At 47.8% G+C, this 20630-nt stretch overlaps 9 protein-coding genes across 9 annotated transcripts; 5 read left to right on the top strand and 4 right to left on the bottom strand.

The window, feature by feature from the left end:
- Nucleotides 1-243: 243 nt before the first annotated feature.
- On the top strand, nt 244-2457 carry N7469_005688 (uncharacterized protein; the record flags this gene model as incomplete). Its single annotated transcript, XM_056644608.1, has 1 exon — nt 244-2457. The coding sequence occupies one exon, from the start codon at nt 244-246 to the stop codon at nt 2455-2457; it is 2214 nt and encodes a 737-aa protein (XP_056501422.1).
- An 830-nt stretch (nt 2458-3287) lies between these two features.
- On the top strand, nt 3288-4759 carry N7469_005687 (acetamidase/formamidase family protein; the record flags this gene model as incomplete). The annotated part of the gene is made up of 5 exons (XM_056644607.1): nt 3288-3362; nt 3420-3438; nt 3496-3784; nt 3849-4125; nt 4181-4759. 5 exons carry the CDS (start codon nt 3288-3290, stop codon nt 4757-4759), a joined length of 1239 nt encoding a protein of 412 aa, XP_056501421.1.
- Nucleotides 4760-4853: 94 nt separating this feature from the next.
- Nucleotides 4854-6247, bottom strand: N7469_005686 (NAD(P)/FAD-dependent oxidoreductase; the record flags this gene model as incomplete). Its single annotated transcript, XM_056644606.1, has 2 exons — nt 4854-5992; nt 6058-6247. The coding sequence occupies 2 exons, from the start codon at nt 6245-6247 to the stop codon at nt 4854-4856; spliced, it is 1329 nt and encodes a 442-aa protein (XP_056501420.1).
- Nucleotides 6248-6765: 518 nt separating this feature from the next.
- On the top strand, nt 6766-8634 carry N7469_005685 (putative MFS transporter; the record flags this gene model as incomplete). The annotated part of the gene is made up of 7 exons (XM_056644605.1): nt 6766-6823; nt 6878-6966; nt 7021-7383; nt 7433-7588; nt 7635-7778; nt 7831-8331; nt 8395-8634. 7 exons carry the CDS (start codon nt 6766-6768, stop codon nt 8632-8634), a joined length of 1551 nt encoding a protein of 516 aa, XP_056501419.1.
- Nucleotides 8635-8846: 212 nt separating this feature from the next.
- Nucleotides 8847-11112, bottom strand: N7469_005684 (uncharacterized protein; the record flags this gene model as incomplete). The annotated part of the gene is made up of 2 exons (XM_056644604.1): nt 8847-10503; nt 10565-11112. 2 exons carry the CDS (start codon nt 11110-11112, stop codon nt 8847-8849), a joined length of 2205 nt encoding a protein of 734 aa, XP_056501418.1.
- A 430-nt stretch (nt 11113-11542) lies between these two features.
- On the bottom strand, nt 11543-12942 carry N7469_005683 (Peptidyl-prolyl cis-trans isomerase D; the record flags this gene model as incomplete). Its single annotated transcript, XM_056644603.1, is given in 6 exon segments — nt 11543-12303; nt 12317-12484; nt 12549-12635; nt 12702-12711; nt 12776-12843; nt 12927-12942. 6 exon segments carry the CDS (start codon nt 12940-12942, stop codon nt 11543-11545), a joined length of 1110 nt encoding a protein of 369 aa, XP_056501417.1.
- A 336-nt stretch (nt 12943-13278) lies between these two features.
- On the bottom strand, nt 13279-14113 carry N7469_005682 (D-aminoacyl-tRNA deacylase; the record flags this gene model as incomplete). The annotated part of the gene is made up of 5 exons (XM_056644602.1): nt 13279-13416; nt 13486-13712; nt 13786-13828; nt 13882-14060; nt 14107-14113. The coding sequence occupies 5 exons, from the start codon at nt 14111-14113 to the stop codon at nt 13279-13281; spliced, it is 594 nt and encodes a 197-aa protein (XP_056501416.1).
- Nucleotides 14114-14679: 566 nt separating this feature from the next.
- N7469_005681 (CNOT2/3/5 family protein) lies at nt 14680-16634 on the top strand (the record flags this gene model as incomplete). Its single annotated transcript, XM_056644601.1, has 4 exons — nt 14680-14934; nt 14996-15585; nt 15635-16513; nt 16574-16634. 4 exons carry the CDS (start codon nt 14680-14682, stop codon nt 16632-16634), a joined length of 1785 nt encoding a protein of 594 aa, XP_056501415.1.
- A 2362-nt stretch (nt 16635-18996) lies between these two features.
- N7469_005680 (uncharacterized protein) lies at nt 18997-19727 on the top strand (the record flags this gene model as incomplete). Its single annotated transcript, XM_056644600.1, has 2 exons — nt 18997-19403; nt 19478-19727. The coding sequence occupies 2 exons, from the start codon at nt 18997-18999 to the stop codon at nt 19725-19727; spliced, it is 657 nt and encodes a 218-aa protein (XP_056501414.1).
- Nucleotides 19728-20630: the final 903 nt, after the last annotated feature.

The raw sequence follows: 20630 nt of genomic DNA, 5'->3' as shown, positions 1-20630 counted from the left end.
GAGGTATTATCCATCACATGCCCCCGCAGGAACGAAGAAACACGCGAACCGCCGGGGACTCTCCAATCCACTTCAAGTTTATCTTGTAAATGCACGTCAAGCGGGTTTCAGCCCCAGCAAAAATCCACTTCGGCTGCACAGACTGCATTTCAACGGAGTCATAAGGTCGCGCGATGCGTCAACAGTTATTGCGCTCCTCCACATGAACCCCATAACTGGCATCGTCTCAACCACCCGGCGAGGATGCCCGAGTCTCTGAATGAGCCCATGGGTCAAGCGCCAAATATTCGCCGTTCGTTCACTCTCCCCACGAAGTTAAATCCATCGGCGCGGCACAGTTCGCAGCCCCCGAAACCTTCAGAGAACGTCATTTTCTATCATCCCTCGGCAAAGATTGTTCATTTCGCTCCTCGAGCGCTCGCTCCGATCCCGTCCAGTTCCGCGCCAACCGACTTTGACTACCCTGTCGATACCGTTGAAACACTACCATGGCGCTCGGCTACTGAACGAACTGTCGCGACGGCGCCGCTCCGACTGGAACGAGTCCATGGATTGACAGCGTTCCTCAAGTGCGGGAATGTCGTTCATGCGATTCTGAAGAACTCCCAGTGCTGGTGCGTGGATGGGGTGTCCAAGTTTGTTTTGCGCATCCGTCCTCTCACCTACTATCGCATCGAAATACCCTACGAGACCGATGAGGACAAAGAATTAGTTGGAGAGCTTAAAGGGACATTGCCTACCATCCTTCGATATGAGGTGACGCCATGTCCTTTCAAGCGCGCATTTACTGTCGAACTCCCTGAGGATGCCATGGCACCACGGCGGAAGAGGGCCTGGCGACCAAAGGAACGCAAGGATAGCTTATTTCCTGCCTCTGGAAGCAGTCAAGGATCACCATCGGAAACTAGATCTGAATGGCTGGACTCCGCTAGTACCGGAGAGGACACAGATGGGGGAGCAACAGATGACAGCGCCTTAGCTCCACAGAGGACGAACAGCTCCGTATCTGATGCTATTCCAACTGGTGATGAGTCGCCATCTTCGACCGACAAAATAGTACTCCCATCAGTCCCAAAGTCAACCAGACGATCGGTGACCGAAACACCCCAGACGTTCACTAGCCTCCTCTCCAAATTTGATGCCACGCCGGCTCCCGAAAGTGCAGAATCTACAGATCTCATGTCTACGAACTACGAACCCAAGGACCCTGTTGGTCAGAACAATCATATTCCTATACCAGAGGTCACAGTTGAGCCAGCCGTCGATCTTGTCGATGCGCAGTCCGGCTCCCCGATCGTAGAAGCAAGCAGCATCTCTTCCCCAAAACGTCAAAGTGTAGCTGAATCTGTCTCGAACATTGAATCAACTTCCAACGCCGTTGCGCCTAATGAATCGCTTGATGTCGCGCCGGAATCTCTGGCCATGCCTGTCGCTGTTTTGGACTCCGGGATCGAGGAGAAGTCTACGGCTGAGATTGCTGCTAAGGATGAGCCTGAAGTAAAGAAAGAGGCTTCCGAAGTGTCAGCGTCCTCATTGGAAACTCCTGAAGCCATTATTATCGATGAAGCACCGGAGACTACCCCCGAAATCACCGCCAATCCCACATCCACACCTTCAGCAACATCTGGTACTTTGCCTGAAAATGAGACCTCCATGAAGCCGCCTGTCTTCCTAAATCCGTTCAGCCAAAGCACACTTCAACCTCCGACTGATGCTGAAGTTGCAGCCACACCTGCACCTATCTACACCTCTTTAACACCTGTGACATCGATGCCTATACCAGTACCTGAACAAGAGGTTACATACATTTCCGACTTGGACCAGGATCATGATAGCTCATTTTCTTCCACGCCAGAGTCGTTCCATTCCGTGGAAGCGCCGTCGCCGTCCGACTCTGTTTCAACCCAGCCCCCAACTGCGGAAGTTCACAGTCTACCTAAACAGGACGACGACTTTTCGACGAGCCCCAAAACTAAATCTTCCAGAATAATTACTCAGAGTCCTGCATTCAGGGATGCTGGCCTTCCAGGCAAGAATGCGTCTTCCACTGCCAATGCTTCCAGCCCGGAGATACAGTCTACCCCCGCGAAATCATCTACTCGCGATGACTCGCCCACCAGTTCTCTTGCTATCCCTTCAGCTACAAAGTCTTCGCCAGCGCCTACTGTCAAGTGTTCACCCCCAACAGACTTCGATCACATGAGCTCAGAGTTTCGCCGCCGCTCTAAGGCAACCCGAGAGCGTGATGTCTCTCCAATGCCGCCCTCCGCCGCTATCTACCAACCGCGAGCAGGAGATGAAGCTTCAACATTCCTTTCCAAGGCCCTTACTCTTGTTTTGGTCCCACCTGTATCTCTGTTCATCGTTCTACTCCATGTCGCCGCTCGCATTGTGATTAGTCCTGCCTTCAACTCAACATCTGATGAATCTAGCCAAAGATCGAGGCCCCCCCAATAAATCACCCGTGATTGATGACTTCAGCTTTCCACTCGATCGTCAGTCTTCCTCTGATTATGACGATGCCGAAATCACCAAAAAATTGGACCCTTGGGATCTGGACTAATCGCATTTCCCCTACCCCAGCCCTGTATAATCACCATCCTTCTACTATTCCCCTGTGTTAATTCTTTTTGCTAATATTGCTCATTCTTAATGTCTTCACCCCCATTTTCATGTGACACCATGCTTTATTTATGACTTTTATTTACCTTATCCTGCATCTGCCGGTGACATGATGGTTTGATGTGAAATCCCGGGATGATTTTGTATTCTAGCGTCGCATATATCATCAGGATCGCCAATCATACAAAGACTGCTATTGGCTTACCAATTTTAATCGAAACGACCTGTTGCTTTTGGGATGACTTATCTTGTGCTTATTGAGTCTAGCATGTATTGATTGATATGATGATAGCGCATTACTCCAAATGGTCAAAGCAATATAGGTCTTCTTCCACTGGAGAATGGAGTTTCTATCAAGTAAGATATCCCCCTTTTGGACCTTGAGAATACGTAAGATATGGAGAGGACTGAATGCAACCTTGGAGAGATAAAACCTACTATTAGTAGTTAGTATTCAAGCTAGGACTCTTATTCGTCGTAATAGCAACTATGGAAGCGGGGACTACCCCTCTGCGGAGAAGCTCTTATCTACGCCTCGTTGCTTCACTTTCGTATTTTCTAATCTTTCTCTCACTCTGTCATCTTTTTCAAAGGTATCTCGTTCTTCTATTTGATATTTTCGTCCAACCACTCAAAACACAATCGACATCTATCCATCTTGAATCATGGGCATCAAGGGAATCCGCACTGCGTTGAAGGTTGACCTTGATAAGCCTGCAAGGGACCAGCCTGGACTTCATGTAAGAGAGTCGATGAATCTGGCTTGTGAGCAATGACTGATAAGGAATCAATGACAGAACCGTTGGCACCCAGATAGTATGTCACGCAATCTCATAAAAATATCATTTTCATGACGCTGATGCTAGTTTCAAGTTCCTGCATATGGGAAGATAGCCAATAACGAAGTCGTGAAGATCGAATGTCTCGATTGGACTGGTGGACAAATCGGAAATAATGACTCGGCCGAGGATGTCAAGAATGTCGACTTAACACAGATTCACTATCTCTCTGGTCCCTTTGATATTGAATCAGCTGAGCCGGGCGACGTCTTACTAGTCGAAATCCAAGACGTACAACCATTCCAGGATCAACCATGGGGATTCTCAGGTGTATTTCATCAAAAGAATGGCGGTGGCTTTCTTGACCAGCATTACCCAAAAGCGTGAGTTGATGAATATATCCCCCTTTCGCCACGATATTCATGAGCTAAGTGAGATTATTGATAGCGCTAAAGCCATCTGGGACTTTGAGGGCATTTTCTGCTCTTCTCGACACATTCCGCATGTTCGCTTTGCGGGACTCATACACCCTGGCATCCTTGGATGTGCTCCTTCAGCCGAGGTGCTGGCTGAGTGGAATCGCCGAGAGGGCGAATTGATTGCCGCTAACACGATTGAAGATCGAATTGTTGCGCAGCCTCCTAATCCCATGAACGCGCACGCTGGTAGTGCTGGCGAAGATATCAAGGAAAGGGTTGCCAGAGAGGGCGCTCGGACTATCCCTGTGAGTGCAACTCTTCACAACAGAATGGTCAAGCAGATACTAATTTAATTGTTAGGGCCGTCCTGAACACGGCGGTAACTGCGATATCAAGAATCTCTCGCGCGGCTCCAAGGTGTATTTACCGGTCCACGTCCCTGGTGCGAAATTCTCTGTTGGAGATCTTCACTTCTCCCAGGGTGATGGTGAGATATCTTTCTGTGGTGCCATCGAGATGGCCGGTGAAATTACACTGAAGTTCAGCGTGATCAAGAATGGAATGGCGAAGCTAGATATGAAATCGCCAATCTTCCACGCTGGCCCCGTTGAGCCACAGTTTGGTCCTGGTCGCTATCTTACATTTGAAGGCTTCTCGGTTGATGAGAAGGGAAAACAGCATTATCTCGATGCTACGGTTGCATACAGACAGACGTGTCTACGTGTGATTGAATACCTTCGTCGCTATGGATACAGTGACTATCAGATCTACTTGTTGCTGAGCTGTGCCCCAGTGCAAGGGCATATCGCCGGCATTGTGGATATACCAAACGCATGTACTACTCTTGGAGTCCCTATGGATATTTTCGACTTCGATATAAGACCCGAGGCGGAAATTGTTAAAAGAGATATGGGGGCATGCGCCATTACTCAGGATTAAGTGTGAGTACTAGTGACAGTAGTTTTTCGGTCAGTTTGATGAAATTGAACATGAAGCTTTATTGTACTATGGTATAGCCATTGGAAGAATGATTTTAATCTCTTTTCGGAATTTCAGTCCACTCATCTTTCTTCACATTCTGAAAGTCCATCAGCTTATTGGGTCCTCCGAACCTATTTTGCGTAGATTGCCAGTCTCTATCAACTGCCGTTTCTGGTCTCCAGCGTACAACATCTCTCAACTCCGTCTGCAATTTGCCCTCTAAAGCGTCTGATATGAAACCACCGATAGTTGGCATTTGCATCGCTCCATTACCAGAACCACCAACAGCTACAATAAGAGATGGGTGATCCGGATGTCGGTCGATTAAGAAAGCTCGATCCGGGGTATCTGCGTCCCAGCAGATACGAGCGAAGACAAATGGCCTTTCTGCAAGGTGCGGCATGGTATCGCGTAGAAAATCTCTAGCACGAGCCTCAGCCTCGAGAGGAATCTGTTCCTTTGCGAAGGGGATGCTTCTCTTCTCGCCTGGATACTTTGAATCCTCCATGAAATTGCAGTACCCTGGGTGCTCATCGCAGATCTTCAATTCATGTCTATCTTCATCAGGCTCCATGAAGAATCCCTTGGCGATATTGAAGAGAACCGGCAAATTTCGATACAGCTTTGACTCCTCCGGCGTCATTCGAATATGGCTCAAGGTCCAGGCAGTAGGTCGTAACTGTTTCTTGAAATCAAGCAGTCGATCACTACCAGCTCCTGCGGCAAGAATTGTATGGTCCGCGCGATGCACCACGTCGTCAGCGGTTCGAGCACCAACGACGTCCCCAGCTTCGTATACCAATGACACCACATCGCCATGTGGTGTACTAGTGATAAACTTTACACCCAGTCGCTGTGCTTCAGCGTATGCTGATACCATCGCTTTTCGAGCGTGAATCCATCCTGCTCTCTTCTGATTGAGCCAACCCTTCCATCCTGGAAAGTCCCCCGTCAATACACCTGGTGGCATGGTTTTTCGAAAGTCATCTGCTGTTTCAAGGGCTACAAAGTCACCCTCGGATGAATCGATCTCCTCTTCTTTGATGTGCTGGATGAGCTCAGACGTGCTCCCAGAAACGATGAAACCCGTCTCATGAAAATATGGTTTAAAGACAGGATCGTTCATCCAGCCATTAAGCGCGGCTCGCGTGCAAATCGCAAATGCGACGCTTTTTGCGTCGGTGTGAGGGCCTGCGTTTTATCAGTATGTGCCTTGACATTGAGGGACTTGACCCGGTGATATTTGGAGTACGCACCTTTCAGCTCCTTGTGTTCCATGATTTTGTTCACATCATTACCTGCAGCTATAGGCGACGGCACTGGATGAGGATCCAGCACAGTGACATTTTTGTATCCTCGTCTGACCAAATGGAGAGCAGTCGAACAACCCCAGGTTCCTGCACCGATGATCAAAATGGTGGATGTGTGGTTTAGCGATGGTGTCATCTTGACAGTGCTTGTAGTTGAAATTTTGGGTGAGAATCATCTGGAAACGGGGGGTAATAAGACAATCAACCCCCTTTATCACATTTACATCGGTCAAAATCTATCAGAACACGCTAAGCTGCAAGATTATCATCGGCGTCAGAGGCTTTCGCGTGGACCTTCCTACCCCTCAAATCCGGGGAAGCATCTCCGCACCGCCGATACACTTTGGTATCACATAAAATCTGGGAAGAGACAATGAAACGGATCTTATTCACTCGCTTGGAACTTCATGATTTAGTGACCCCTCACTAATCTTCGTATCTTTACCAGATACAGGATGAATTCCCCAGATTAGCCGAGTATGACTGACCAATCGGCAGGTTGATTGTTGCATGTAAATATCAAGATGCTTGATAGCCGGCGATGAAAAGCTCACATGGTAGAAATTATAAAAGGCTTGCCAGTGCTGCGATAGAAGGGGCTCTCATCGGATTCGAGTCTTGGAGCCCTTAGCATTAACACTTGTGCCAGTGAACATGCCTCCCTTCGATGACCAGCACACTGATGTTCCGGGTACGGTGTACCTAATTGATAGTATGTTATGTTCCTAATAGTCCTCGGAATGAATTATACTCTAACAGATCCTAGCATCCGATGCGCTACATGATGCCGCTCATGCTGGAGGGCAAGACATCCTCCTGATCCCTCAGCCATCCAACTCTCAAGCTGACCCTTTGGTGAGATATCCCGAATACGAATTCCAAGGAAAAAGTACCTAACAAGACACCCAGAATTGGCCTCACTTCAAGAAATACTGGACACTATTTCTCATCTCGATGTACGCATGTGTATTCTCATTCGGTGAAAATAATTGGGGTGCTAGCTGGACCCTGATATCCGAAGACACCGGCGTGAGCTTGACCAATATGAACGGAGGCTCAGCATTGAATTACCTTCTTCTCGGATTTTTCAACATAATCTGGATACCCACTGCTATGAAGTTCGGGCGCAAAATCGTCTACATCTTAAGTCTGCTGCTCCTCGTTGGCGGTAGCGTTTGGGGGAAATATTACACTGGGACCGCTCAATACTACATTATGCTTGCTATCCAAGGTATTGGGACAGCGGCCTATCAGGCTTTGATACAACTTACTGTTAGTCGCTTAAAACTACCAAGTGATGCGAATGCTGACCCAGTGCAAGATTTTTGACATGTTCTTCACCCATGAGCGTGGCCGGATGGTTGCGATTTACATCTTTTTCCAACAGCTTGGCTCTATACTCGGTCTTATCTTAGGCGGATACATCTCGGATGGAATTGGTTGGCGCTGGAGCTCACCAATTGTTGCCATCGCATGTGTAAGTTATGATATCCTGCTTGCTGATCTTATGCTTACCGTCAAAGGGCGTTTTGATACTGTTGTTCATCTTTACTTTCGATGATACCATGTTCCCCCGTTATCGATTTAACCACCTCTCGAACACAAACCCCACTGGAGCTAGTGATGAGGTAGAAAAGGAGGCTCAACTAGAACCGCCTGTTTCAGAGGTCACCGACGATAGCAGTGAAGAAATCCCCCCCGCGAACTTATCTCCAAAAGGTTTCCCTCGTCCATTATTTTGCTGATGACAAGACAACATGGTTTCAATACTTCCGCCGTCCTTTTTATCTTTTTGCCTTTCCAAACATTGTCCTTGCAGGGATCCAGTTCGCTTTCGGGTGTACAGCTGGAATCGTGTCTTTCAACACTATATCAGAAATCATGACTGAGCCACCTTACAATTGGACTGCTGGCTCTACAGGCCTGATCTTCCTTGCCGCTCTTGTTGGGAATTTTCTCGGTATGGGGGTTGGCTCATTATCGGACTGGGTAGTGCTTGTACTTGCGCGCAGAAACAAGGGTTATAAAGAACCAGAGATGCGCATATGGACATATATGTTCCCTTTCATCTTCGGCGCAGTTGGTTATTTTACTTACGGTTGGGCAGCCACAAATGGCTCCCACTGGATGGCCATTGCTGTCGCACTTTGCTGCTTGATCGCTCAGCAGGTTTCTATGACAAGTCTGGCAACAGCATATGCCATGGAGTGCTTTGATGGGGTATGATGATCAATTCGTAGTACTGTTATATCTCTATAGCCTTTTTTCTAACCATGGGCACAGATATCCGGTGAGCTGGTCGTGGTACTAGCCGTTTGCTCTTCTTTGATCAACTTCGCCATATCTTATTCCGTGCAACCATTTATCAACACCACAAACTATGGCTGGACATTCACTTGCTTTGGCATTCTGGTAGTTATTTCGGTCATGCTAGGTATTCCTATGATGATATGGGGTAAGTCGTGGCGCCGAAAGTGCAAGTCGCGATATGAGCAATTCCTAGCAGAGACAGGCCGAAACTAGTAACTGGGCTGCATCGCTTTGTTAATGGAGTGAATCCGAAATACGATTTTTGCGGCAATTTGAAGATTTATCCTATTGTACAGTTATCGCTAATACATCCATGGTTATTGTGATTGGCCATATTACTTTCAAGATTTGGTCTTATCACTCTGAAATAGGACACACCATTAAAGCCACTATATACCGTGTCGTCGCACATTCCCACCAAACTATCATGACAAAGTAGTATTAAAAGGGTCACCGAACCAAAACGGATTTTCAGGTTGAAATCCGGGATCGTCGAAATTCAATAAACAAGACCAGTCGAGGAAACCCGGCAAGTTCTCATTGATTTGACCGAAGTTCCCACTAGAAACCCAAGCATCCGGATGATCAGAAGGCTGATTGAAGCCAATGCCCAGAGAGTTGTTATACTCAGCAGATGCGATAATAGCATCGACTAAATCCACATTCTCCTCACTCTTTGAAAACTTCTTCTCCAATCTTTCCATGAGACCGGTTAGACCAGATATAATTTTACTGCACATAGCATAGAGACAACCACCGGCAAAGGCAGCCTCAACTGTCAATTCCGGAGATGAGGACATGCTGGCAAATCGTTCAGCGCATTCGGTGAATAGATCCATTTGCTTCTGAAATGCTGGGCCTAGATGACCGCTTGCTTTGATCTGAACAATGTTGTTCTCGACAACGTTTTTGCAAAACACCACTATCTCCATACCAATGTGACGTGGCGGAGGACGTAAATTTGTTCCATTCAGAGTCATCTTTGAACATTCAATGAACCTCTCAAGAATATCCATCATCTGCAAGACGTATACCCCACCGAAACGTTCTAGATACTGTACCAAGTATCCATTGACCTGTCTGTCCGGGGCCGCGTAGCTTTTCATAACCTGGGAGGTAAGTTGAATGGTTTCATCGCAGGACAAGTCTGCATCGTTCATTGTTTCTGGTCCCTTTGGGGGTCGAACCCCCAGCACTGATGTATAAAGAAAGCCAAGTCCGACTGTCCAATTGATAATTGTACGAAAGCGAAGCTCAAGCAGAGATCGAGCGACTGGTATCTCTTCATTGCCAGCGTGTTCCATAGTAGCCAGTAAAGAGTTTGTGTAATCGATCTGTTCCAAGCATTTCCGCTCTGTATCCTCTACAACAGCGACGAAACGTCTGGGTCCAGTGAGACTGGCCTTAATCTCGATTAGAGTCTGGAAGAGTATATAATTCGAAGTAGCCCACTGGATATGGTAAATAGCTCGTGGTGAGCACTGTCGGAGCAAAAGTGTATTCTGGTACGCTTCAACACGAATCCTGAGGAATTTGACGAGATTCTGTAAGCCTGTGAGTGATTGGCTTGCCGGGCCGTCCACGGTAGCATGGTTCACAACGACATGAACCTCTTTTATAGAGTCAAAGAGACATCTTTCAAATTCAAAATAGTCTGTCGCTTTAAGACCGCTTAGATCCGGATCTCTTCCTTCTAGAGCTGGTTGCAGTCTATGAAGGGTTCCGTATGCGATATTGATGTACATCGACGACTTGATGGTCTTATGAGCGACGCTCTGCATCGTCGACAGAGCTGTCGGCTTATAGTCAGATAATAAGAGAGCCACCAGTATAGAATCTTGATGGGAAGGTGGAGAAGACATAAACTCTTGTCCGTAGAACGAAACGGCCCCTTGTAATTTCCGCTTCAATCGCCATTCTTCTCTGGAGAATCTACCATGCGAGTCGAATGCGGCCAAAGAAAGCAGTGAAAAAAGCAATCTTGTGGCACAATTTATGTTACGAGGTATGTTTGAAAGAAGACGATTTCGAAGACTGACAAGACTGGGCATACTTGGTAGAAAAAAGTAATACCACACCAGGCTAATGAATAGGGTTAGATAGATATCGAGATGTACAACCTAGAATTCTAAGACAGACTTACCATTTATCAAATGATTCTGCCATATCATTACTGATCAAGTCCGGCAAAGGTGTAGTCCAACTCGAAGTATCATGAAGAATATCAGCACCAAAGGCACGATCTTTGCTAAGCACAGAAATAAAAAAAGAGGTAGGTTGAATCATTGATTCAAAGATCTCCTCCTTTCGCAGCGCACGACTGGACTCTGACTCGCATTGTTCAGAAAATATATTATCCTCATCATCAGCAAAGAGATAATCTTTAATCTCTAAGCTCGAGAGAGTCGGAAGGTTTTCATCCGGTACAGGATCCGAATGTGTATTCGGACTTCCATCCTCGGACTTTTTGGCTCGATGAGTTCGATTGACTCGTGGCCTTCCAAGTAATGTATAATCAACTACACACTCGAGGTGAAGATTTCGACATCGTTCACAGGCTTTCTCTGTTGGTTGAGGTGTGTTTAAAGGTCCCAAATCATGTACATCAGGCAGCACACATTTGATCTTTCTGGATCGACACCCCCGACAGATCAAACGGGCATATTTACCTCGTCGGCTTCGCTCGGACATGGTACTATGATAATAATTATTATAACTGATAAATTGAAAATGAAGTTGAAAAGACCCAGATAGATACTAAAGGATGACGCCAGAAATGAGCAAGTGGCTCAGCGTGGCGGAGTCTGGAGAGATTTCAGCTGCAGTTGGGGGCCATTTTGGTGCAGATCCTCCCTTTTTTTGAGGTTATCCACCTTTTATACCGTCGTAGGTATAAAAGGTGTATCTGTATACAGTAGTGAAAAAAAAATTTGCTAGAGTAAAGAAAGGCCTAATAGAGCTGAATTTACAAGGGGGAAATAAAAAATAGGAAGTCTCAGCAAACGAATTGCTCAAATGATGTGATTTTTATCATACATCATGCCGAATTAACAGATAAAACAGGGGAAGTACATCATGAATCGTGTATGGCATAGAGAGCTATAAACACCGGCATAGAAGATCAGGAAAAGAACTTCTGGGCAGCCTTTCTATCCTTCGCCTCGCGGTCCTTGACAGCCTTCTTAACCTTGGCAATCTCGTTGGCGATACCGGCATCAGTGGGTGCAAGCTTGGAGGCCTCCTGGAGGTCCTTGAGGGCGCTGTCTTCCTCTTTCAGACCAACGTAGGCAAGGGCCCGACGGTAGTAAACCTTGGCCTTGTCGGCATCCTTGGCTTTGGCGGATTCGGCGACCTTCAAAGCATAGCCAGCCCAGTTCTTAGCGTTCAGGTACTGACCGAGCTTGTTGCCCAAGAGGGATGAGTTAGAGTGCAGGGTGAATCGGAGAGAGGTCATCTGTTCGCCGAGCTCCTTGGCATCATTCTCACCAGGTTCGGGGAACTCATTCAGATAGCGCAGACCCTTCTGGTACTTCTCCAGACCGAGCTCGAGATTGCCGCTCTTGAATGCAGCGTTACCGAAACCCTTGAGATCAGAAGCAATCTTGAATCCCAGAGGAGCAGTCAGCTCTTCGCCCTGGTGGTCCTCAGGGAAGTCCTCATAAGGGTCGCCGGTTGCATCTTTAATTTTCTTGTCGGCGTTCTCATACTCCTCCCCGGAGAATTGACCACAATTCACGACAGTCACGTCAACCTTGGGCTTGTCAGACTGAGTCGGCAGGTTCTCAATCTTGCGGACAATGCTCTTTCCGTTGATCACCTCACCAAAGACGACGTGCTTGCCATCGAGATGGGGGGGTTGGGACGGTGGTGACGAAGAATTGACTGCCATTGGTACCAGGACCAGAGTTGGCCATGGAGAGCAAGAAGGGACGGTCATGCTTGAGGTCGAAGTTCTCATCGGGGAACTTCTCGCCGTAAATAGATTCACCACCAGTTCCGTTGAATGCGGTAAAGTCACCACCTTGGATCATGAATTGCTTGATAACACGGTGGAAGATTGACCCTATAACAGGTTAAAATTGCCGTCTCTAGAACCCAAAGGCGAAGAGAAAAAGCTCGCTACATACCCTTGTAGGTCAATGGCTTGCCCTGTTGACCAACACCCTTCTCGCCTGTGCAAAGAGCACGGAAGTTATCCGCAGTTTTGGGGACGACTGTGATTTCGCCAGTGTTAGTTGGAGGGGTTCAATTTGATTCCATCGCGGCGGGATTGATCGTACCATCGTCGAACTATTGAAAGCGCAACGATTAGCCATGAAGCTCAGAAGAAGAGGAAGAAAAACAGATAGCATACCAGCTCGAATGCAACACGACCAGCCTTGACGCCGCCAATTTCAATGTCAAAAAAGACGCGAGAACGCTCTAGACGAGGGGTCAGCGAGGGACATCTTCCTGCGGGCCGATCGGCGAACCCCGCAGAGGCATGCAATAGATTATATACATACTTTGAGAATCCGCCATAGTGAGAAGTGAAAGGCTGGAAGAAATGAAATATGGAAGAGAAAAAGGGGGAAAGAAGTCAGAGTGCAGTTGAAGAAACGAGAAGAAGTGAAAGAAGGGGAAAAGTTGAAAATGTCCCAAAAGTGAAAGGCGGCAGTGCGGAGAGGTTCAGGAAGCTTCCACGGGCCGAGCTGCAGTAGCGTAGATATGTACAACAGATGATCTGTGTAGTATATAGATTGATATTACATTGAGATATAATTGAGGATTAAGGTGATTTAGTATAGTATTAAATAATGAATTATAATACAATCTAGTATAATGTACGAAGTAGTATATATGACTTGGGTATGGGTATCATTGCAGCAGCTCCGGAGGAATGGTAAACTCCAACGTCGTCGTCCCATTCGATTCATCCTTGTTATTCCCATCCTGGGGCTCTTTTGGTGTCTTCGGTTCTTTCTTCTGTAAATTCGTGTTGATCTCAATCGTAACCTGGTTTCAAGGTCAGTCTAATGATTTCACTTGGGCGCAGAGAGAAGCCAGAAAGGCAAAAGTATGTACCGCTGCGTCTTCACTGCGGTAATCAACACCCACCGGCCCATCATTTTTTAACTCAACCTCCATCATGGCCTGAAACACTCCATTTTTGACCCGCTCGGCCTTATAGCTCTCCTGCATTTTATGATAGAAATGGTCGTAGATTCTCCGCGCAGTGGTGGCATCGGCGGCTTCGTGGAAGGCGGGCTTATTGCCCTTGCTCATCTTCCCGTAGAGAGTGAATTGTGATACTATAGAAGAAGTCAGCTTGAGATGAACTAAAATCTGCATCAGTTATTCGAACAAAAAAGACCCATCACTTACCACATAACACTTCTCCCTCGATGTCCTGTACAGTCTTCTTCCACTAGAGTTGACCGTCAGCATTTGCTGAGATAGCAGTCCGTGGAATAAGCTCACTTGACTACCATTCTCATCCGGCCAGAACTTTGCTTTCAAAATCTTGTTGACCACATTCTCCGCTTCCTTCTCACTGTCTTCCTTTCCCACACCCGCCAGAACTAACAATCCCTTGCCAATGGAGGAGATCAACTCTTCATCTACCGTGACCGATGCCGACTTGACACGTTGAATAATCACTGAGAGGTTAGCACTTCTTCCAAAAATGCTTGAATTCGTCTTTACCTTTCATGGTTTTTTTTTCTTTCTTTCTTTGTTTCTCCTCCTCGATGTTTTTGTTGTATGCGCACTCGTGACTCGACGACCTCCGCGGGGGGAACCTCTCGGTGCGGAGCTATACTATCAAACTCGGCGTTCCAACACTCACACCTGGTCTCTGAATAACCAAGACAGATTGAGCTTCTTCAGGACCTAAATCAAGCACTAAAGTTGACAAGACCAGAATTCTGATCAGATGGTGAAGAAGTACAAATCAAAAAACAATTTCATGCTGGGCTTAACCGACTTTCCCTCCAGCCCACTAACTGCGGTTTTCCACCAGACCGCCTACTCAAACCGGCCACTACGCATTCCCCGGCCAAAGCGGGCTCAAAGTCCAACCAGCACGACGAGTCGACACCCTTGCATCTCCACCCGTCAAGCTGGGATTCACCTGTGTTTAAGGTCAACGTTTTTCCTTGATCGATTGATTGTGCACCTATTCCGTTCCTCGGTTCCACACGAAACCGCCGCACCTCCGCACCTCCTACCGCAGTATCGCACTTAGTGGACCACAGTCCACGCCCCATTCGATGCACGATGGCGTCTCGAAAAACGCAACAAGAGATCGACAAGACCTTCAAGAAAGTCGCTGAGGGTATACAGACTTTCGAGGGTATTTACGAGAAGATCCGCTCGGCCAACAATCCCACCCAGCGCGACAAACTGGAAGAGAACTTGAAGCGCGAAATCAAGAAGCTCCAAAGGTTTCGAGATCAAATCAAATCATGGGCTGCAGGTAATGAGGTCAAGGATAAGGCTCCCTTGTTAGAGCAGCGCAAGGCCATTGAGACGGTGGGACTCCGATTGAAGTATCCCCATATCCTGGAGCTCGGCTGCTAACGAATCCCAACAGTGTATGGAGCAGTTCAAAGCGGTGGAGAAGGAGATGAAGACGAAAGCGTACTCCAAAGAAGGACTTTCAGCAGCATCACGACTCGATCCGAGGGAGAAGGAGAAGGTGGAATGCTGTGACTTTCTGGCGTCGATGGTGGATGAGCTTCAACTGAGGATCGAGTCCATGGAGGCTGAAGAGGAGACCCTCCAAGCGCAAATGAAGAAGGGTAAGAAGGACACGAATAAAGCGAACCGAATGGCAGATATCTCCCGAGTCACGGAACGCCATAAATGGCATGTCAACAAGCTGGAGCTTTTACTTCGATCTCTGCAGAATGGTAATCTGGAGGTTGGCGCAGTACAAGATCTCAAGGAGGGCATCAAATACTACGTCGACGAAGGGCATAATGCCGATTACTGCGGAGAGGATGAGACATTGTACGATGATCTCAATATCGGAGATGATGCCGAGGTTCAATTTGGTATGGGCGGCGATGAACCATTATCATCGCAAGATGCTCAGTCTGTTCCGGACGAAGAGCCAGAAACCAAACCATCCAAACCCAAGGCTGACCCGACATCAACTCGTCGCCCATCGGCCCAAATGAAGTCCCCCCCTTCCCGTCCTCGCCACCCTACATCCCTCTACATCTTCTAGTGGTGCGCCGGGTATGAAACCGGCACCGCTCCCCACGCGTCTACCGGGAGAAACGTTGAAGTATGCATCTGCCGCAGCATCTGCGGCCGCCGCAGATAAAAACGGCGTTGGCATTCTACCTCTACCCCCACCGCCAGGTACAAGTCCTGCATTCTCTCATGTTATTCCGGTCTCCAAGGCTTCCTCCACGGCATCTCCGAGTGTGGCCTCAGTACAACCAGTATCCAAGCCTGCATCGACTGTGGCAACAGCTATTTCAACGGATGACTCTGCCACTATGAGTCGATCGAAGACTCCCGCTGGTGCTGGTATCTCTGGTACACCATCACCTGCTCCTCTTGTTGAGAAGACCGAGACTAGTAAGAGTACATCGACGAAAAACAGCAAGGCTGCAAAGGAAGGAGGTGATGCGGAGACAACTGAGTCGATCTATCATTTACCACCAGGTCTACAAGATCTGGCTCAATCATACGAGCTAACAAAGGAACGCTCGACGATCCACTCGTCACCTGCCGTGCAGCGCTTACTGGCGACATCACTAACGACATGTCCGGAGGCTGGAGATGCTGAGAAGCCCCGTCACTACAAGCCGCAGAATCCCTACAACACACCTCTCTATTACCCACAAGAACCATTGGCGATCTTCGACGATCCGCGCCTGTACGATACAGGACGGATTGACACGGACACCCTCTTCTACCTGTTCTACTACCGCCAAGGGACATATCAGCAGTACTTGGCTGCCAAGGCACTTAAGAACCAGAGCTGGCGCTTCCACAAGCAATATCAAACGTGGTTCCAACGACATGAGGAGCCAAAGAATATCACAGAGGAATTCGAGCAGGGCACCTACCGGTTTTTCGACTACGAGAGTACATGGTAAGTAAATCTCCGTCTCATTCTCTTCTCTCGACATGTGCTTACCACCTTGCCCGGCAGGATGAACCGACGCAAGGCGGACTTCAAGTTCGTGTACAAATATCTCGAGGACGAATTATAATGCGTTTCTGTGGAATTTTCTTCTTCCTATTGCCCTTTCTCCCCTTCTTGATGTCTCTGCGAGACTCCGTGCCGCTACATTGTTGAATCTTCTTTTCCCCTCTTCCTTGGTCCGAGATTTGTCGAGGGCTGGGTGAAGAAGCACCTCATTGATCGAGACAGAAATTCAAGGACGTTGTTGGATCTGTTCCTATTTTTTAAAATCTGACGCCTTGTCTCTTTGTTTCCCCCTCTCTGCCTTTAGGACATTTACACCATCCCTCTTCTCACATATCCTATTATCTGAGTCCAGGGCTGTGAACTATTTCTGGTTACGGGCAGGAGTACAATGAAATGGAATCCTCGGGGCTGGAGTTCTGTGCTATTTTGAGTCCTTCTGATCCATGGGTTCTTTGTCTTTGCTTTTCTTTGAGATGCATTGATCTAGACCTGCGCCTAGACTTTGTTTCCGTAGAGTAGATGCATCATGAACCTCTTGGGGCAAGCCTTAAGAGGAACGCCTTAGGGGGACCATCTCCATAATCTCTGACACCATTTATCTTCATTCAATCATTCATCTTCTGGTACCTGAAGGGCAACCTTTGTACAGTACCTCGGATCCTCTGCAATGCACACGCCCACCTCTGGGACTTTCTCGCATCCACCTTTTCTCCCCTTGTCCACATCCGCTAGATCCCCGACCAGTCAGTGTGGTGTTCATAAGTACGCACGAAAGATGACTGGTCTATAAAGACCGACTAATGCAGGCTCGCAGAAGTGCGGGATTTCTAGAAGGTCGCTGGAAGGGGCTGTGCGTCTTCGTATTAGATCATATGTTTTCCCCGGGGGCTTGGCTTTGATTGCTCCTTTTCTATGTAAATTACTCTGCGGCACTCTTTGTTCACCTCGTTCACCTGTTTTCCATTTGACTAGTGGCTTGGCGGGCGATCGTTGGATCGTAAATGACGTTCTTCCCGGCACAATCTTGCCGACTCGACTCAGCCTTGCGAGTGGATTCATTCTAAAGTGCAGAGTCCATAGAGTACAGTTACAGAGCATACATAATCGAAAATTGAAGCTGTACAATAATATACTATAGACAGCTTTGCGGGGTGTCCAGCACAAACTGGACAGATGAACTCTGATGTACCTCATTCTCTGTTCTTTGTACCCGGGTCAGCATGAAACGACTCAAAATCGAACACAATTTTGGCCCCCCCCGCTTGGGTCACCACGCTAGAAGCATTCCAGAAGAGACCTACCACGCTAAATCTGCATGGAGATGATCCTTTACCGTGAGGGGAAGCGAATCTGCAGGACTGACGCCAGTCCTCGTCCACCCCCCCCCCAGCCCACTTCTAGCGGTCTGATCACACCTTGCACTGCTTTTTCCATCCCAAAAAGACTAGTTATCCTAGGTTTGGGCTTGTTGGCGCTTTGTTAGAACCAATCCACACTCGAATCGGAACTGGTCAACCCTGATGCCCTCAAGCCGCTTTTCCTCCCCCTCCCACTCTCACCGTACATCTAGTGGATTCCCTATCCAATGATTCTCCGCCAGATAACATGCCCCCCCTCTCCCCTCACCCAGTGGAGTACGCTAGAAGGTTTCCAGAATGTGTGGAATTTCTCGAAGCCCTCTGGAAGTCTTGGAAAATGCCCTTTTTTCCCCACCCGCCCTAATGCAGAGGATCCCGGCGTGTTTGCAGAAATTCCCGCAATGATCCTCAAATGACGATAACGACGGCGGGGGCTGAGTCGACGACTCGACCATTCAGAGGGTCTCAATTGCTGCGATGAGGCTGTCCCCGATCCATCAGAGCCAGTCAGAGAGAAGGGTCCTTCCTCGGGTTCAGATGACTTCGTGTTTGAACCGGGGAGAATGAGTGTGGTTACTGTATTCCCATGTACAAGTGGAGTCCCCAGGGAAATCAGGTACTTCGAGCCGCTAGCCCATACGCAAGCTGGTCTGAAATACATAAGAAAGACACTTGCGCAAGGGGATACACATCTTGATGTTGTTGAATTTTATTCTTTATTTTTCTTCTCGGCACTTGCTTACATTGACCTGACCTTGACCCAACCCAACCCAACCCAACCCTAAACCCCTTAACCCTGATCTTGTATGCAGAGCTGCACATCTCGAAGGATCAGATCACACACCGGCGTCTCACATTTTCACAATGGTAGGCCACTAGTTCGCTTTCTAGAGTCCTTCCTTGCAAGCTGTCCCTCAAGTACCTAACTCGATATAGTCCATCCCAGTTCCACTTCCCCTCTCCAAACAGTCGTCGTTGTTATCATCGCCGTCGCCGTCACAATTGCAGTCGCATTCGCAACCCCAATCCCATCCTCATTCATTCTCTCCCTTCTCGACACCCGAAATGCAATCTCCTTTCAGCTATCCAGAATCGTATGCTTCGTCCTATTCCTCCTCTCCTGGTGGCATGGATTTCTTCTACGGCATGGGGGCCCCTCAAGCACCCGTCTATGATTCTTCCTTTGATCTGGAACCTGCCTCTCCCTTTGTCCCCGAGGTTCATCCAGAAATCTACTCCTTTACCAGCTCCTCACCGTACATGTACTCTCCTCCAATGCAAGTCAAAGAGTTTCCTTTCAAAGACTTCCAAATGTACGAGGCTCCTCCCATGGCGACCAGCCTGCCTAGCTCTGCCAGTAGCACTTGCGATAGCGTCGGCTGGAATATTCCAGAGGAGGTTCCTAGTGTTACTAGCTATCCAACAATGAGCATGAGCGAGGACTCTGGTCCTGACACTCCGTCCGCCACCAAGTAAGTCCTACCCCCCCCAATCAACTCCTGTACTCTACTCCGAGTTCCTTCTGTAGTTACTAACAGTATCTCAGACCAAGCAAGCCCTTTGCTTGCGACGCTGCCAGCTGTAACAAGGCCTTCACTCGATTTGCGGATCTTAAGCGCCACCAATCCAGCGTGCACTACCCCGTCTTCCGTAACTGTCCTGTGGATAACTGCTCGCGCAAGGGTAGCAATGGATTCCCACGTCAGGACCATCTGGTCGAGCATCTTCGTTCGTACCATCATCTCGATGTACCAAAGCGTCGAGCTTGCAAGCGCTCTGTGAAGGAAATCTCATGAACGTATCGCGATGTTACGATTCTTTTCTCGCATTCACAACTTCGACAGTTCAGTCACAGCGCCGACGGCTGTTTACTTCACACACTATTGTATGATTTACGACCACTTTACGTCTTTCTTTCCCCTGATTTCTCGCTGTGCTTCTTGGTCTGTTTCTATAGATCTTCTGGTCATGTATAGATGGCGATCTGGGATACTTTTTTTCAAATTTTTTTTTTCAATTTCCCATTGACTACCCTTTGTTACTTTTCACGATTTCTTCTGTTGATTTTCCTATTTGTCTGAATATTCATGATAGAGACGGTACATGATTTGATTGATTTAGACGGATTCTTGGGATACGAAATGGACGGATCATGATTTTGCTATTTTACACCAATCTAGGAATTGTTGCATCTAACAACTCTGCGCAAACCCCCCTTCAAAGGAATGTCATTATACTGTAAGATCCCTGGAGCTATCTCTACAACATAAGTACAAGACTGGGTGTCTGGAATTAGCTTTGACGAGTGTAATGTAATTATGGAGAAGGTCAATCCTGGAGAAAAATCACGCACTGCAGATCAATTAGACTACAAAAGCAAAATATCGCTCTAGTCGCTTAATTCTTACTTCCCCTTTGTAATCTTCCCTGAATCAACTGTCTTGGCGTAATCCTTCGCTTCTTTCATTCCCTTTTTATGTACAACGCTGCGACCATAAAATGGTACTGAGTCCAGACTTCGATCGAGTCTTGTTTAGGAATGACACTGGTGCGTAGATCCTCTTGTTCCCCCCACCCCCATAGTAACGTAGAACTTAATCCTGGATGGGCTTCACCGATGCACAAATGAGTACTACGGTAATTGGGGGCCCGGTGTGACCGGGTTCAATGGCGGTAGCATACGCAGGATGAGACTAGTC

This window comes from Penicillium citrinum (assembly GCF_028827155.1).
Source record: "Penicillium citrinum strain IBT 23319 chromosome Unknown utg000004l:1.0-2404223.0:1.0-2405248.0, whole genome shotgun sequence".
Classification (NCBI taxonomy): Eukaryota; Fungi; Ascomycota; class Eurotiomycetes; order Eurotiales; family Aspergillaceae; genus Penicillium; species Penicillium citrinum.
Note: the sequence above shows the minus strand (reverse complement) of the source record. Positions and strands in the feature narration are given on the sequence as shown.